Genomic DNA, 15,810 nt, shown 5'->3' on the forward strand with positions numbered 1-15,810 from the left:
GCACCACTGTGTTCCAGCCTGAATGACAAAAGCAAGACCCTGTCTTTCTCTCTCTCTCTCTTTCTATATATATATATATATGTATATATAAAATGCTAAATGAAAAAAAATCAGCTAAGTGAAATAAACAGTCCTTTTGTATGATTATGTGTATAGAAGATAGACACAGCTGGGTGCGGTGGCTCATGCCTATAATCCCAGCACTTTGGGAGACCGAGGTGGGTGAATCACTTGAGCTTAGGAGTTCAAGACCAGCCTGGGCAACATGACGAAACCCCATCTCTATAACAAACAAACAAATAAATAAATAAAATAGCACCACATATTGTATCATTCTATTTATCTAAAATGTGCGGAATAGGCAAATTTATAGAGACAGAAGGTAGATAAGTGGCTTCCTAGGGCTGGGGCTCAGAGTAGGAAGGATGGATGAGTGAGAATGGAGAATGAGCAGTGACTGTTAATGGGTACAGGCTTTCTTTTAGGGATATTGAAATAGATTGTGGTGATGGTTGCTTGATTCTGTTAATAGACTAAAAGCCACTGAATTGCATGCTTTAAATGGGTAAGTTTTAAAATATGTGAAATATATCTCAATAAAGAAGAAAAGAAAGAATGAAAGAACGAAAAGAAAGAAAGAGAAAGAAAGAGAAAGGAAGGAAGAAAAAGAAAGAAAAAGAAAGAAAGAGAAAAGGAAAGAAAGAAAAGGAAAGAAAAAAAAGGAAAGAGAGAGGGAAGGAAGGAGGGAGGGAGAGGAAGAGAGGGAGAAAGGGAGAGAAGAAAGGAAGGAAGGGAGGAAGGAAGAAAGAAAGAAAGAAAGAAGGGAAGGAGGGAGGGAGGGAGAGAGGGGCTGGGCACAGTGGCTCACACCTGTAATCTCAACACTTTGGGATGCTGAGGTGGGAGGATCACCTGAGGCCAGGAGTTGGAGACCAGCCTGGGCAACACAACAAGACATCATCTCTACGAAAAAATTGAAAATTAGCCAGGCATGGTAGCATGTGCCGGTAGTCTCAGCTACTCAGAAGGCTGAAGCCAGGAGGATCACATGAGCCCAGGAGTTCAAGGCTGTAGTAAGCCGAGATTTCACCACTGCATCCCAGCCGGGGTGACAGAGCAAGACCTTCTCTTTAAAAAAAAAAAAAAAAAAAGTCTGGGTGCGGTGGCTCACGCCTGTAATCCCAGCACTTTGGGAGGCTGAGGCGGCCAGCCTGACCAACATGGTGAAACCCTGTCTCTACTAAAAATACAAAAATTAGCTGGGCATGGTGGCACGCGCCTGTAATCCCAGCTACTCAGGAGGCTAAAGCAGGGGAATCGCTTGAACCCAGGAGGTGGAGGTTGCAGTGAGGCAAGATCACACCACTGCACTCCAGCCTGGGCGGCAGAGTGAGACTCTATCTCCAAAAAAAAAAAGAAAGATCATTGGCTGCTGGCTTAACCTTAGATCAAGAATCTGCAAACTACAGCCCATGGACGAAATTCAGCCACTACCTTTTTTAGAAAGCCCATAAGCTAAGAATGGGTTTTACATTTTTAGATGGTTGAAAAAAAATCAAAAATATTTTGTGCTATGTAAAAATCATATGAAATTCAAATTTCAGGCCGGGGCGTGGTGGCTTACGCCTATAATCCTAACACTTTGGGAGGCCAAGGCGGGCGGATCACCTGAGGTCAGGAGTTCAAGACCAGCCTAGCCAACATAGTGAAACCCCATCTCTATTAAAATACAAAAATTAGTCGGGCATGATGGCAAGTGCCTGTAATCCCAGCTACTTGGGAGGCTGAGATGAGAGAATTGCTTGAACCCGGGAGACGGTGGTTGCAGTAAGCTGAGATCACACCACTGCACTCCAGCCTGGACGGCTGAGCAAGACTCCGTCTCAAAAAAAAAAAAAAATCAAATTTCAGTGCCATTGATAAAGTTTTACTGGAATATAGCTATGCTCATTTGTTTATGTGTTGTCTACGGCTGCTCTCAAGCTATAACACAGAGCTGAGTGGTTGAGTTGACAGAGACCATGTGGTTAGCAAAGCAAAGCCTAAAATATTTACTGTCAGACCTTTTACAGAAAAAAACTTGCTGACCCCCGGCCTAGACTACAGCAGAGCAGGAGAGGAAGTGGACGGACCAGTTAAGAGGCTCCTGCAGTATCCAGATAAAAGATAATGGTGGTTTGGTCTATGGTGGTAATAGTGGTATTAGAGGTGTTCACACTCTGAATATGTCTTGCTGGTAGAACTGACAGGGTTTGCTGATGAATTGAATGTAGGGTGAGAGAGAATGGACAACTCCTTTGTTTCTTTCCTGAGCAACCAGATGAATGGTGGATTTTGAGGGATGTGTACACAGGTTTAGCGAGGAAAATCAGGAGTTAAGATCTGAACATGTTGAGTTTGACAATGAAAGTGCAATAAAACCATCCAAGGGAAGGTAAACAGGAGGCGCTAGATGTACAGGTCTGGAATTCATGGAAACAATTAGGCCTAGAGATAAAAATTTGGGAGTCATAAAAGCTGATATGTAAATCCATGAATCTGGATGTTTTGGAATACTGTATATTGTTTATAGGAGAAATACAAAGTAGACATTACAGGTCCACACATTAATATCACAGGGCCTCCTAGAACTTCCTGTGTAATTTGGGAAGGCCACTTCACCTAAATGTAAACTGATCTGAGCCCTTCACATCCATCAGCCTGGGTGGGAGTCACAGCTGCAGAGTGTGGAATTTCCCTTCAGGGTCATTCACTAGGGTTTAAGGTTCATGGCAGATTATCTATTCTCTTTTACTTTCCCCCTGAAGTCCACTGAGGACAATGTGTTGACAGGACATGCTACTTATGTTTCCTTTTTCACACCTTCTGGGGACTTCTCAGTTTGGAAATTTAAATTGTTCCCCTTGTGAGCATTCTGCTACCAGCAAGCAACCCAAACCCGCCTTCATTCCTTGTGCTCAAGGGAGCCAGGGAGTTTTTATGTTGATCACACAAATGATGTTTTTAAGAAAATAGACCAGTGGCAGTCTCACATTTCCCATTACTCATGATGTGAGATTATGACTGTGATCTTGGAAAGGAAGAGGATGACATAAGCAGCAGATATTCATCCCAACTATGTAGCTTGTCTGTGGTATGGGTAAGTGGATGACTCAAATGCAAACCCCTTGACATGGCATCAGGGCTCCTCATAGGCTGGCCCATCTGCTTGTGCTGGTTCATATCCCAACAAAGACACACACCTACATGCAGGCAGGGCCACATACACATGCACACACACATGAACACACACAGGCACACACACACACGTTGAAGTTCAGCCACACCCCAAGCACCCCACATGCTTTCTCTTTATACCTTTTCACTTGCTGTTTCCTCTTCCTGGATTTCTCGCCTTTTAAGATTTGCCCTAAGCCAGAGGCAGTGGCTCACGCCTGTAATCCCAGCTCTTTGGGAGGCTGAGGCAGGTGCATCACTTGAGGTCAGGAGTTTGAGACCAACTTGGCCAAGATGGTGAAACCCCATCTCTACTAAAAATACAAAAATTAGCCAGGCATGGTGGCAGGCAACTGTAATCCCAGCTACTTAGGAGGCTGAGGCAGGAGAATCACTTGAACCTGGGAGGTGGAGATTGCGGTGAGCCAAGATTGCGCCACTGCACTGTAGTTTGGGCAACAGAGCGAGACTCCATCTCAGGAAAAAAAAAAAAAAAAAAGATTTGGCCTGAATGTGGCCCACTGGAAGACTATCCTGACATTTCCTAAGTTTTTGTCTCTCTGCTCTCATAACACACTGAATTCCCCTGTTCTAGCAGTGCTAATTCTATTGTGATGATGTATTCATATGTCTTTCTCCCTCACTGGACTGTACTCTTTTCATGTTTTCATGAAACAAACACCTAGCACCTATCACAGTACCCAGCATTTGCATGTGCTTAACAACATATCTGCTGAGAGAGCACTCTATGCTATGCCCAAGATGACTTCTGCAGAGTAAGGGGACTGGAGCCAGCAGTGAAGGGGTAGATTTGAAATGCAAAAAGCTGAGTCTTGTTTGGCTTTGGGGGCTGACAGCAGCTGTTCTGCACATCCTTTTGTTCTACCAGCCTTGGTTTCCTTGAGCCTTAAAGCAGTGCTGGCCCTCCTTGTCTTTACAAGGCAGTCAGGGATTTGCAAGTTCCCCCAAGCTCCTTTACCATCACATTCCTTCCAACAGCCTACATCACAGCATAAGGCATCTCTGAGAACTGCTGCTGCTTTGGAAAACCTCTGCTAAGTCCCAAAGCTCTGCCAGCAGGGTGCATTTGTCAGCCATCTTTGCAACCACACATATACGTACACATACTTCCCCACGCCATCAGTTTTATGTTGCTTCTGATTGACATATTTTTTTCATCACTATCTAGGCCAAAAGCAACATCAGTTATCCTTGTGCTAGAAATTAGCTATCTGAATTGATTTAAGGTCTGTATTTTCCTTAAGAAATCCTCTCTCCAATAACTTTTTCCAGCTCATTACATGTGAAAAGTAAAATTCCTAGAAGTTGTATTCAGGCAGATGAAAGCAGACTTGAAGTCAGCCTATAGCAGACCAGCCACACACTCTGTGGCAACTTCAGTCAGCAAAGCTAGAGGGCAGCTGGAAGCCCAGGCTCTCTGGAATGTTCTTCATTCATTTAGCCATTCATTGAACAAAAAGGTATTGAGACCCCACAGGCCTTGTTCTAGGTGCTGCAAATACGGCAGAGGACAAAACAGCCAAGGTCCTGAGGTCTTGGGGAGATTATGTCTATTAGGGGAAACTGGCAGACCAAAAATAAGTAAGTGAGGGGCTGAGGAATGGTTTCTGTGATTTCTTATAGCACCCGAATGGCTTTCCGTGAGTAGAGGACTTGTATTTCTAGAAGTCAGAGCAAGTACTGGTTGACAGAGTTTGGAAAACAGCCTTTTTGAGGCTCCTGAGCCTAGGTCAAGGCCGATGCCTGGGCCTGGCATGCAGCATGACCTGACTGGCAAGGATGGCAATCTTTGTGGACTTGTTTGTTTTAGTTTCTCTCTCTCTCTCTTTTTTTTTTTTTTTTTTTTTTGAGACTGAGTCTCACTCTGTCGCCCAGGCTGGAGTGCAGTGGCGCAATCTCAGCTCATGCAAGCTCTGCCTCCTGGGTTCATGCCATTCTCCTGCCTCAGCCTCCCGAGTAACTGTGACTACAGGCACCCGCCACCACGCCCGGCTAATTTTTTTGTATTTTTAGTAGAGGCGGGGTTTCACCGTGTTAGCCAGGATGACCTCAGTCTCCTGATCTCGTGATCCACCCTCCTCGGCCTCCCAAAGTGCTGGGATTACAGGTGTGAGCCACCATGCCTGGCCAGTTTTTCTCTCTTTTAAGGTTTCTCAGGCATACTTTTCTTGGGGGAAGTGGTGCTGCTAGCACTTTACATGCTTGAAAATAGCAGGAAATGGAGATTTCATTTCTGCAAAATAGATCATTCTCTCCTCAACTAGCACATCTCCTCTCAAACTAGCTAGACTATCATTACTGACCCATTCCAGAGGACACATCCAGTACCAAACACCTCCAAATAGGAGTGTTGTCCTGCGCAGGGATTTATATCCTCCTCTCCCCACCACAGGCCTCCTCCTATGTGGCCAATTTAGACTTGTTCAAGGGCACTATTATTTTCTCCAGTGAGACAGAATCTTGGGGCTTGAATCTGCAGGTGAAGTAAGTGGCAGGTTCAGGTTCCTGTGATGCGGTCCACTGAGCATGGGCTTAGAGTGCTAGGCTCCCCTAGCTGACTCTCCCTAGTTTCACCCTTTTCTTGCTACTTCACCTACTGTCTTTCTGTCCATCACAAATCAGACCTAAGCTGAACTCTTTCTTCTTGCCATCCTCTCTCCCTCTCCTTCATCCCTGTCCCTCTCCCGCTTAGGTCTTCCCTCTGACCTCCAGATTCCAAGGTGGAATCCCTGTCTTCATTGTCCTCTGAACTCCATAGGCTCTGCCCATTGAAATCTTGTGCTGGTTTTTCCTGCGGTTTTGGATACTCAACATCTTTCCATCTTTCTCAGTTTTATGAGTGCAGTCTACTCTGTTCGTTCCTTTGGAGATCTCCCATGTCTCTTTTTGCTTTTCTTTGCAGAAAATCAGCCCTCCAGCCCTTCCTTTTTCTATTTATTTATTTATTTTATTTATTTTTTATTTATTTATTTATTTTTTTTTTTGAGCTGGAGTCTCGCTCTGTCTCCCAGGCTTGAGTGCAGTGGCGTGATCTCAGCTCACTGCAACCTCTGCCTCCCGGGTTCAAATGATTGCCTCAGCCTCTAGAGTAGCTGGGACTACAGGCATGCACCACCAAGCCTGGCTAATTTTTTGTATATTTAGTAGAGACAGGGTTTCACCATGTTGGCCAGGCTTGTCTCAAACTCCTGATCTCAAGTGGTCTGCCCAGCTCGGCCTCCCAAAGTGCTGGGATTACAGGTGTGAGCCACTGCACCTGGCTAGCCCTCCATTTTCATGCATTCTTTCATATGCATGCTAGGTTCTAGAATACACAATGGGGATGCATCAAACCAGCCTCTCCCCAGGAAACTTGGTATAGGGGGAAGAACTGGCCTGAAACTGAGCCAGAGGCCTGCAGAGAGAAGTGAAAGTGTTGGGTGTCTATGGGAACAAAGTGGGAGGATGACCCATTCTGGCTCGGAGAGGTTCCAGCCTCTTCAGGAACAGAATGGGGAGGAGTATTCTGGGCAGATGGAATAGCGTACACAAAGCTAGGGAGGTGTCAAAGAATGTGATGTGTTTTTGGAGTTTTGTGGAGTTTAGTGTCACTGATGATGGGGTGTAAACATAAAGAATGATGGGAGATGAGGCTGGAAAGGTAATTTAGGCTGGGCGCAGTGACTGATGCCTGTAATCCCAACACTTTGGGAGGCCGAGGTGGCAGGATCACTTGAGCTAACGAGTTTGAGACCAGCCTGGGCCACATAGCAATACCTCATCTCTACAAAAAATCAAAAAGTTAGTGGGGTGTTGCGGCGCACAGCTGTGATCCAGCTACTTGGGAGGTTGAGGCAAGAGGATTGTTTAAGCCCAAGAGGTCGAGGCTGCAATGAGCCATGATGATTGTACCACTACATTCCAGTGTGGGTGACACAGCAAGGCCCTATTTAAAAAAAAAGAAAAGAAAAGAAAAGAAAGAAGGAAGGAAGGAAGGGAGGGGGGGAGGGAGGAAGGAAATTTAGGATATGACCTCCAAGAGAAAGGAAATTAACATACTGTTTCATTTAATCCTTACAACACCTTCCAGATTTTACTGCCTCGACTTTGCCTGTGAGGAACCTGAGGCTTGGAGAAGTTACATGACAAGTGGAAGGCAGCAGAGGCTGGGAGAAGTAGGAGGAGGGAAGGGGATGAGAAGAATTTGAATAATGGGTACAATACAGTCAAATAAAAGGAATAAGCTCTTGTATTTGGTAGTGTGCTAGGAATACTATAGTTAACAATAATATATTGTATATTTCAAACTAGCTAGAAGAAAATCATTGGAATGTTTCTATTACAAAGAAAAGATAAATGTTTGAGGTGATGGGTCTGTCCCAGTGGTTCATGCCTATAATCCCAGGAGGCCAATGTGGGAGGATCGCTTGAGCCCAGGAGTTTAAGACCAGCCTGGAAAACATGGCAAAGCCTTGTCTTTACAAAAAAACTTAAAAATTAGCTGGCTGTGGGCCGGGCGTGGTGGATCATGCCTGCAATCCCAGTACTTTAGGAGGCTGAGGTAGGCAGATCACTTGAGTCCAGGAGTTTGAGACCAGCCAGGGCAATGTGGCGAAACCCTACCTCTACTAAAAATACAAAAAAATTAGCCAGGTGTGGTGGTGCACGCCTGTGGTCCCAGCTATTCCAGAGGCTGAGGTGGGAGGATCACCTGAACCTGGGAGGCAGAGGTTGCAGTGAGTCAAGATTGTGCCACTGCACTCCAGCCTGGGCAACAGAGTGAGACGTTGTCTCAAAAAAAAAAAAAAAAAAAAAAAGTAGGGTATTGTGATGTGCACCTGTGGTCCCAGCTACTTAGGACAGTAAGGTGGGAGGATCAGTTGAGCCCAGTATGTCGAGGCTGCAGTGAACTGTGATCATGCCACTGCACTCCAGCCTAGGTGATAGAGTGAGACTCTGTCTCAAAAAAAAAAAAAAAAAAAAAAAAAAATGACGTGATGGATATCTTCATTACCCTAAATTAATCATTATACATTGTATCCATGTATCAAAATATCACATGTACCCCAAAAATATGGACAACTATTACATATCAATAAAAACAAAACAGTCGCTAAGGGCTTGGGCTCCAGAGTCCTGGGTTTCGTTCCTAGCATCTCCACTTACTTGGTGCACTTAGTCCCCTACCTCTTCCTGGACCTAGTTTCCCGTGTCCTCAAAGGGAGTGATGAGACCAGAGCCTAGTTTGTTGTCAGGGGAAGATTGGAAGGATTCAGTTTAAAAGTCCATGGCTAATAAATGTTAGCTCTTAAGTGACAGAGTCAGGATTTACCCCAGATATGCTGAGTTCAAAGCCCTTGTGCTTTTCATGTATACCCTACTCCCTCCATTGATTGTGAAGGACATTATGTGCAATGCAAAGGAGAATCTGGATTTATCCCATAGCAACAGGAAGCACTAAAGTTTTTTAAGATGAGGAGTGATTTGGACTCACCTCATATGTTTGCAAGATCACTGTGTGGAGAGGACCTGGGGGCTAGGGGACCAGGACTAGGGGAAAGGAGAGAAAATGGAGAGGCAGGCCTGGGCGCAGTGGCTCACACCTATAATCCCAGCACCAGCCAAGGCTGGTGGATCATTTAAGGCCAGGAGTTCGAGACCAGCCTGGCCAACATGGTGAAACCCCGTCTCTACTAGAAATCCAAAAATTAGCCGGGCATGGTGGCAGGCACTTGTAATCCCAGGTACTTGGGAGGCTGAGGCAGGAGAATCACTTGAACCCAGGAGGCGGAGGTTGCAGTGAACCTAGATTGCACCACTGCACTCCAGCCTGGGTGACAGAGGGAGACTCTAATGCTCCCTTCTAATGCTGTGGAAAGAAATCCCAGGGTTCCTGGAAGTCCAGAAACTTCGTAACTGACACTGGCTCTAATCTCAGTATACGTAAATTGTGGTTTTTTATGTCTTTCTTCTCTCCCAAGCTGAGAGCTTCTTGAGGGCAGGCACAGTGTCTGACTGTGGCCCTGGTGATGCACAATGAGTATTTCTCAAATGAATGACAGACTGTCTTCCAGCGTTCTACACACACACTGTCTCCCCCATTGTTCACTGCCACAGGAAAGCACTCCCCATGATCCCACCATTGCCCAGTGCTTTTGCAAACCCTCCAACCATCCAAAGTGGGAAAGATTCTCCCACTCTGGCCCGCCTTCTTTTGCATCGACCTTAAGTGATTATGCGGGCACAGTTTATAGCTTGGCCACCAGAGGGCTAGTCTCAATGCTCAGGATTTTTGAGAGCAACTTCACAAGGGCTTCATTGACATAGCAGCATTTAGAGGCAGATACTTTTGTTAGTTTCAGACTGAATCTGGGGCATCTGTCCATTATGAGGACCTGGTGCCTTTAAAGTACCACTTGCCCTGCTATATCCAGAAATTTATTGGGAAAATCCTATGTATCTTCTTCTAGAGTAAAGGCAGAAAAAAAAAAAAAAAAAAAAAAAAGGGGCTGATGTTATGATAATCTGCCCCCTGCAGGACTTTTGAGGGAGAATGGGTCCCTGGGTAAGGGTGGCACAAAGACCGCCCTGAGCTTCAGGCTTGCCTAGTTGGGGTGCTCCACTCCAGCTTCAGCCCACCCCTGGTCGCTTGATCCTTCAAGCTGACAAACTCTGGACTTGGAAGACTGCTTGGGCAGGCTGCAAAGCCTTTGACCTCAGCTGCCTCATCAGTAAGACACCAACCACATCTGTCTCACAGAGTCATGTCATGGTAAATGAGCAAACATGTGTCAAAGTGCATTGAAAAATGTGGAGCCCTGTGGCAATATAAGACATGTTTATTATACCTCAATCTCACCACTTAGATCACTACCCAGGGTTAGGATGAACACAAACAATAGCAAATCACAATTATAACAGGTCAAAAGTGGTTTTGAGCACTTGAAGGAAAATGATAGCAAAAAATAAGTTTTTAATGATTAAATAGAAATTACTCTTTAGATTGTGCAAGATAAATTACTATTACTCAACATAAAAGTATAATAAAACTTGTTTCAAAAATCAGAAGAGAAATAATCATTGGGACTTTGAATATCAGCATGTCACCCTATAGCCCCACATGTTTACATTTTTTGTGTGTGTGATTGCCTAATTTATTTCAAAACAGTTAAAGTAAGTCACTGGGCACGGTGGTTCGTGCCTGTAATCTCAACACTTTCGGAGGCCGAGGCAGATGGATCACCTGAGATCAGGAGTTCAAGACCAGCCTGGCCAACATGGTGAAACTCCGTCTCTATTAAAAATACAAAAAAAAAAAAAATTAGCCGGGTGTGGTGGCAGGTGCCTGTAATCCCAGCTACTCGAGAGGCTGAGGCAGGAGAATCGCTTGAACCCAGGAGGTGGAGGTTGCAGTGAGCTGAGATCACACAACTGCACTTCAGCCTGGGCAACAAAACGACACTCTGTCTCAAAAAAAAAAAAAGAAAAAAACCAACGGAAGTCACATACTGTTTTTCCTGATCGTCACACTAGAATTGGTAGATAGTTACTTGGTTTAGATTCTCAAGATAGTACTCTTCTTTATCTAACAGACTCTAGATAATCTGAAGGAAGGGAAACACCATCTACGCGTGCGGCCTGCAGACATACCTGTTGCTGAGAGAGCATCTCTGAACTATTGGCGTACATGGAAGTGTATTAGCAAACCCTCAGAATTTCCAATCAAAAGCCCAGCCTTTACAGGTAAATTGGGATAGACTGGCCCTCCCTAAAGCCCACACCAACTTTCCCTCTCCATACCCTAACAGAAATGGCTTCCATCCAGACAGCAGAAAGTGCCTGATTTCTGGGGCAGTCTCTGTCATCTCCTTTGATCTTCTGCCCTGCCACAGGCCCTCTCCATGGCTGCTTGCCTGCTGGAACCAACATCCTCCTCCACACTCACTCCTCTGCATTCTGGCTTCACATGGGCAAGGCAAGGCTTCATTCCACTCCCTCCTGTTCATCAGGGAATGCCACCATTCTTTCGAGTTTCCTCCAACCATCACACACAGAATGTCCCCAAATGATCATTGTCTGATAGGTGCCTGGCAGCATGGTTCAGCCTATCTGAGACATGAGTACAAAGCATTTATGATTATTAATGGATTTTAGCTTCCAGGAGTGTCAAAAGTATCTATTTTGTCTGTGGATCACTGTGTTTGGTTTGATCAGTTAGAAAGGATCAAATGGGTAAATGAATTTAATTACTTTGGGTACATAAGTCGAAATGTCACATGTCCCACTGCCCTTCACTGTTTATAGAAAGAAAAAAAAAAAGATTTCCAGCTGGGCACGGTGGCTCATGCCTGTAACCCAGCACTTTCGGAGGCCGAGGCAGACGGATCACGTGAGGTCAGGAGTTCGAGACCAGCCTGACAACATGGTGAAACCCCGTCTGTACTAAAAATACAAAAATTATCTGGGTGTGGTGGCACATGCCTGTAGTCCCAGCTACTTGGGAGGCTGAAGCAGGAGAACCAGTTGAATGTGAGAGACAGAGGTTGCAGTGAGCCGAGATGGCGCCACTGTACTCCAGCCTGGGCAACAGAGTGAGACTCCCTCTCAAAAAAGAAAAGAAAAAAAAAAATAGACTTCCACGCCCCACTTCCTACCACATGCCTTCCAAATCTTAGGGCTACAACTGAAAAGAGAAAGAAGGAAGATGTGTCTGGCAAGTGGCAAGGACCATCTCCTGGGTAGTCTCTCTAGCATCCTCTGGGGCCCCTGGGTCAGTGAAAGCCCTGCTGGAATCAGATCCCCTGGCTTCTGGGAGGTGGCGACACTGCCTACATGTTCTCTTCCAGGCCTACATGATAAGGCACCTCTGGGGCTCATGGACACACCCCTGTTAGACACAGAAGAGGAGGTGCACTACTGCTTCCTGCCCCTAGACCTGGTGGCCAAGTATCCCAGCCTAGTGACTGAAGACAACCTGCTGTGGCTGGCTGAGACGGTGGCCCTCATCGAGTGCGAGTGCAGCGAGTTCCGCTTCATTGGTGATTGCTCTGTCCAGGGGTGGGGTGGGGGGTGGGCTGATAGGGCCCATTCACCCCTCCCCATTACATGTCCCACAGAGGCCCAGCTTGGAGCTCAGGGCCTCAGGAGCTTCCCTAGGTAGAGGTGGTGGAAGCATGACAGAGCCTTCCAGGAGGCAAGCAGATTCCAGCATTAGAATCTTGCTAGACTCAGGGCTATTTTATTCCCTATTTGTTTTGGGATGGCCTGGCTGTAAAAGGGCACTGGAAAGTGTCAGGGACCACAGGAGTTGGTGTGAAGGGCAGGGAGCTCAGCTGGTTGCCAGTCGGCTTCTCTTCTTACTCTGCCCTTATGTATCCAACTGGCCTCCAGGCCTCAGTTCCTCTCACCATAAAATGAGGAATCCAGATTGTTTCAAAGGATGGTGCTACCTGCTCTTAATGTCAGCAAACTCAGAATAAAAGGGAAGGAGGGTGGATAGTGACAAGTTCCCTCAGAGTCATAGCAGAATTGTCCACTTGAGGTAGTGGCCTAAGGAAGGATGAGATTTTCCACCTTTGACAGAGAGGCTCTCTCCCCCTACTGCCCCAGGATGAGCTCTGTTTGGGATGCGAACTGAATGACCTCTTTGACCCCAAGATGCTACTGCTATCTAGATAGATAGGGCAGTAAACATTCAAGTTACACTAGGAACCCAAATGTCTGGAACCCCAGTCATTCATATTCATAGTCACCTAGAAAGTTGTCTGTGATGTGCTTCTGTATCTCCAAGTTGATTCACACAGGACATTAGCGTTGGCTCCATCTCTGCCTCCCATACTGCAGTCCAGGCAGGGACAAACTGCAAGTGCCACCCGCCAGCCCAGGCTCGGCCGGGCCCCTCCTCTCTAAGCAGCAAGACAACTCCCTCTTTTGGAATGACCTGCTCTTGGGTCAAGACTCGCAGGGTAAGTCTCAGGGCCAGTGTGCCCACCAGGAGGGCCTGGCTTGGGAGCCCCAGGCCAAGCCACGGGAGGCCACACCCATGGCCTCAGACACAGGAAAACAAAGTAATGTGGGGTCTTTCACCTTGAAAACCACACACTCAAAGCTAATCTAATCAGGTATGTTGAGAAGTTGTTTCAGAACAAGGAGAACCTAGGATAAGTTACAGCACCAGAAATCTGCCAAAACCAGGACCTGCAGTTAAACCAGAAATAGCCTCATTAACTCACTGTGTTCCCCTTTGTTTTTCAAGTGAATTTTCTTCGCTCACAGAAGATTTTACTACCGGATAATTTCTCCAACATTGATGTATTAGAAGCAGAAGTGGAAATTCTGGAAATCCCTGCACTCACTGAAGCCATAAGGTGGTACCGGATGAACATGGGTATGTCGCCAGGAAACTTTGGCCTCCCCTTGATAGTCTTGGTTTGACCTGGAAAAGCCAAGAACAATCTCCCCTTCCACAACCACTTCGGGCTTTTGGGGTTAGTGAGAGAAGTGCGTCTTCTGGCTGACTCTGAATCCAAGAGGATTCACAGCCTGAAATCCTGCATGCTGCTCTGCCGGCTCAGCCTTCCCACTGAGGGTAGGGAGTGGGCAACCAGCCAGGGGTGTAGGAAGCCCAGCCCAGCCTGGATCAGAAGGAGCCCAGCCTGGGTGGGGAGCCAGGCTGGAATGTCTCGGACCTGAGAGCAGGCTTCTCAGGGGTAGGGGAGGTCTGCCCTGCTTGTGAAAGTGGTGGGGACTAGGAGCACCCACCGGTCACTCCCATCCTTCCTCTTCCAGGTATGGTTGGAGGTGTGGGAAATGCTCAGTGCTTCACGCATCTCACCTGCCCCCAAATTCCCTCATCACCTCACCTGGAAACCCCCGGCAGATGTGCCTGTTTCTGCCTATTCCTGACACTTGCTGACCCCTGTCCAGCCCAGGCCTTCGTGCTCCCAGCCCTACCTCATTCCAGCTTCTTGTTCTCCTCATGGTTTCCTCAGGGCCGTTCATCATTCCATTTCCCAACTCCGCCTCCATGGAAGCTACTGTGCATGTTATAGGGCACCAGCCACCTAAGCATGGCTTCAGCCACCATCCTGAGAATGTGTAGAACTGCACTGCGCATGGGAAATTTGGCCTGGGCATCACCAGACATTTATCCCATGGCAATCAAGCCTTTCCTTATCTTTAGGCATAGATTTCCCAGCCTTCTCCCAGACAAATAGAAACCCATCCTCTTGACCAGGCGCTGGTGGCTCATGCCTGTAATCCCAGCACTTTGAGAGGCCAAGGCAAGCGGATCACTTGAGGTCAGGAGTTCGAGACCAGCCAGGCCAACATGGTGAAAATCCATCTCTACTAAAATACAAAAATTAGCCAGGCATGGTGGTGTGTCCCTGTAATCCCAGCTACTTGGAAGGCTGAGGCAGGAGAATTGCTTGAACCTGGGAGGAGGAGGCTGCAGTGAACTGAGATCATGCCACTGTACTCAAGCCTGGGTGACAGAGCAAGACTCCTTCTCAAAAAAGAAACCCACCCTCTGTGGGGAGTGGCATGCTGCAGCAGGTCTCAGGACCCTGTCCCAGGGCCTTAGAATCTACTTAAGGCAGTGTGAGTTCAGCCCCTTCCCTCAAAGCCTTCTATTCCTCAGAGAACATAGATCACTGTGGGATGATAGCATAGTCCCTGCTCCACAGAGCAATGCAAAGATGGAGGAACTGTGTTGACATCCAGGCTCTGGAAGCTGGCAGCACTCCTCAAACACAAAAGGTGGCTTTAACATCACAATAAGGGAAACAGCTGTGGTAACCTTGGTGCTGGACAGAGCTGACCTCAAATCCTAGCCCTGCCTCTGCCTAGCTTTGCAGTTTAGGGCAAGATACTTCATTAGCCTCTCAGGGCACCTTCTTCAGCATGAAATGATGATAGCACTACCCCCTCTTGTAGGGTTGCTCTGAGGATTGGAGATGATCCACGAACATCCCCCAGCAGTGTGCCCACTGGCACATTGTTGCCACAGCAGCAGGGTCCTGAGGCTGTGATAACTGTATTCTCTGGACTGTACCCTGGGCCCACTGTAGGAGAAAAGGTCCCACCCATAAACCAGCAACCCAAATACCCACCCTGAAAATAATGCCACAAGGTATGTCTCTGGGGGAAATTCTGCCCAGGAGAGCCAGCAATAGGGGCTGTGAATCCAGGAAGCCTGTAACACACATTGAGTTTCCAGGCTATGGTTGCCGTTCCTTACCCTTGGATGGTTACAGTAGAGCTTGGGACTAATGAAGACTCCTGCAGAGGCTGGGGCCAGATGGCTGCTTTCCTGAAACTTAGGAAATTCAGATGCTAGTGATACAGCAAATGAATCCCCCCACTCCCAACTCACCTTCCAACAAATAGTTATGATTTCTTTTTTTTTTTTTTTTTTTTTTTTGACGGGTTCTTCTACTTATCCCCCGCTTGAGCCTGCCGTGGCTAGTTCTTAGACTCACTAGGCAGCCCGCCACCTCCCGCCCGGCTAGTTTTTTGTATTTTTTAGTAGAGATGGGGTTTCACCGTGTTAGCCAGGATGGTCTCGATCTCCTGACCTTGTGATCCGCCCGT

At 46.9% G+C, this 15,810-nt stretch overlaps 1 protein-coding gene across 4 annotated transcripts in view; it reads left to right on the plus strand.

Annotated features, from left to right (window-relative positions):
- Positions 1-15,810, plus strand: part of KCTD19 (potassium channel tetramerization domain containing 19) — a 37,916-nt gene that overhangs the window by 11,830 nt on the left and 10,276 nt on the right. For all 4 annotated transcript variants that reach the window (XM_003917033.2, XM_009196667.2, XM_021932081.2 and 1 more), the window contains 3 exons: positions 10,809-10,959; positions 12,063-12,254; positions 13,472-13,603. In XM_003917033.2, coding sequence (XP_003917082.1) covers positions 10,809-10,959; positions 12,063-12,254; positions 13,472-13,603 — 475 coding nt within the window. The remainder of the gene's footprint in view (positions 1-10,808; positions 10,960-12,062; positions 12,255-13,471; positions 13,604-15,810) is intronic.

The sequence above is a fragment of the Papio anubis genome, chromosome 18 (genome assembly GCF_008728515.1).
Source record: "Papio anubis isolate 15944 chromosome 18, Panubis1.0, whole genome shotgun sequence".
NCBI lineage: Eukaryota > Metazoa > Chordata > Mammalia > Primates > Cercopithecidae > Papio > Papio anubis.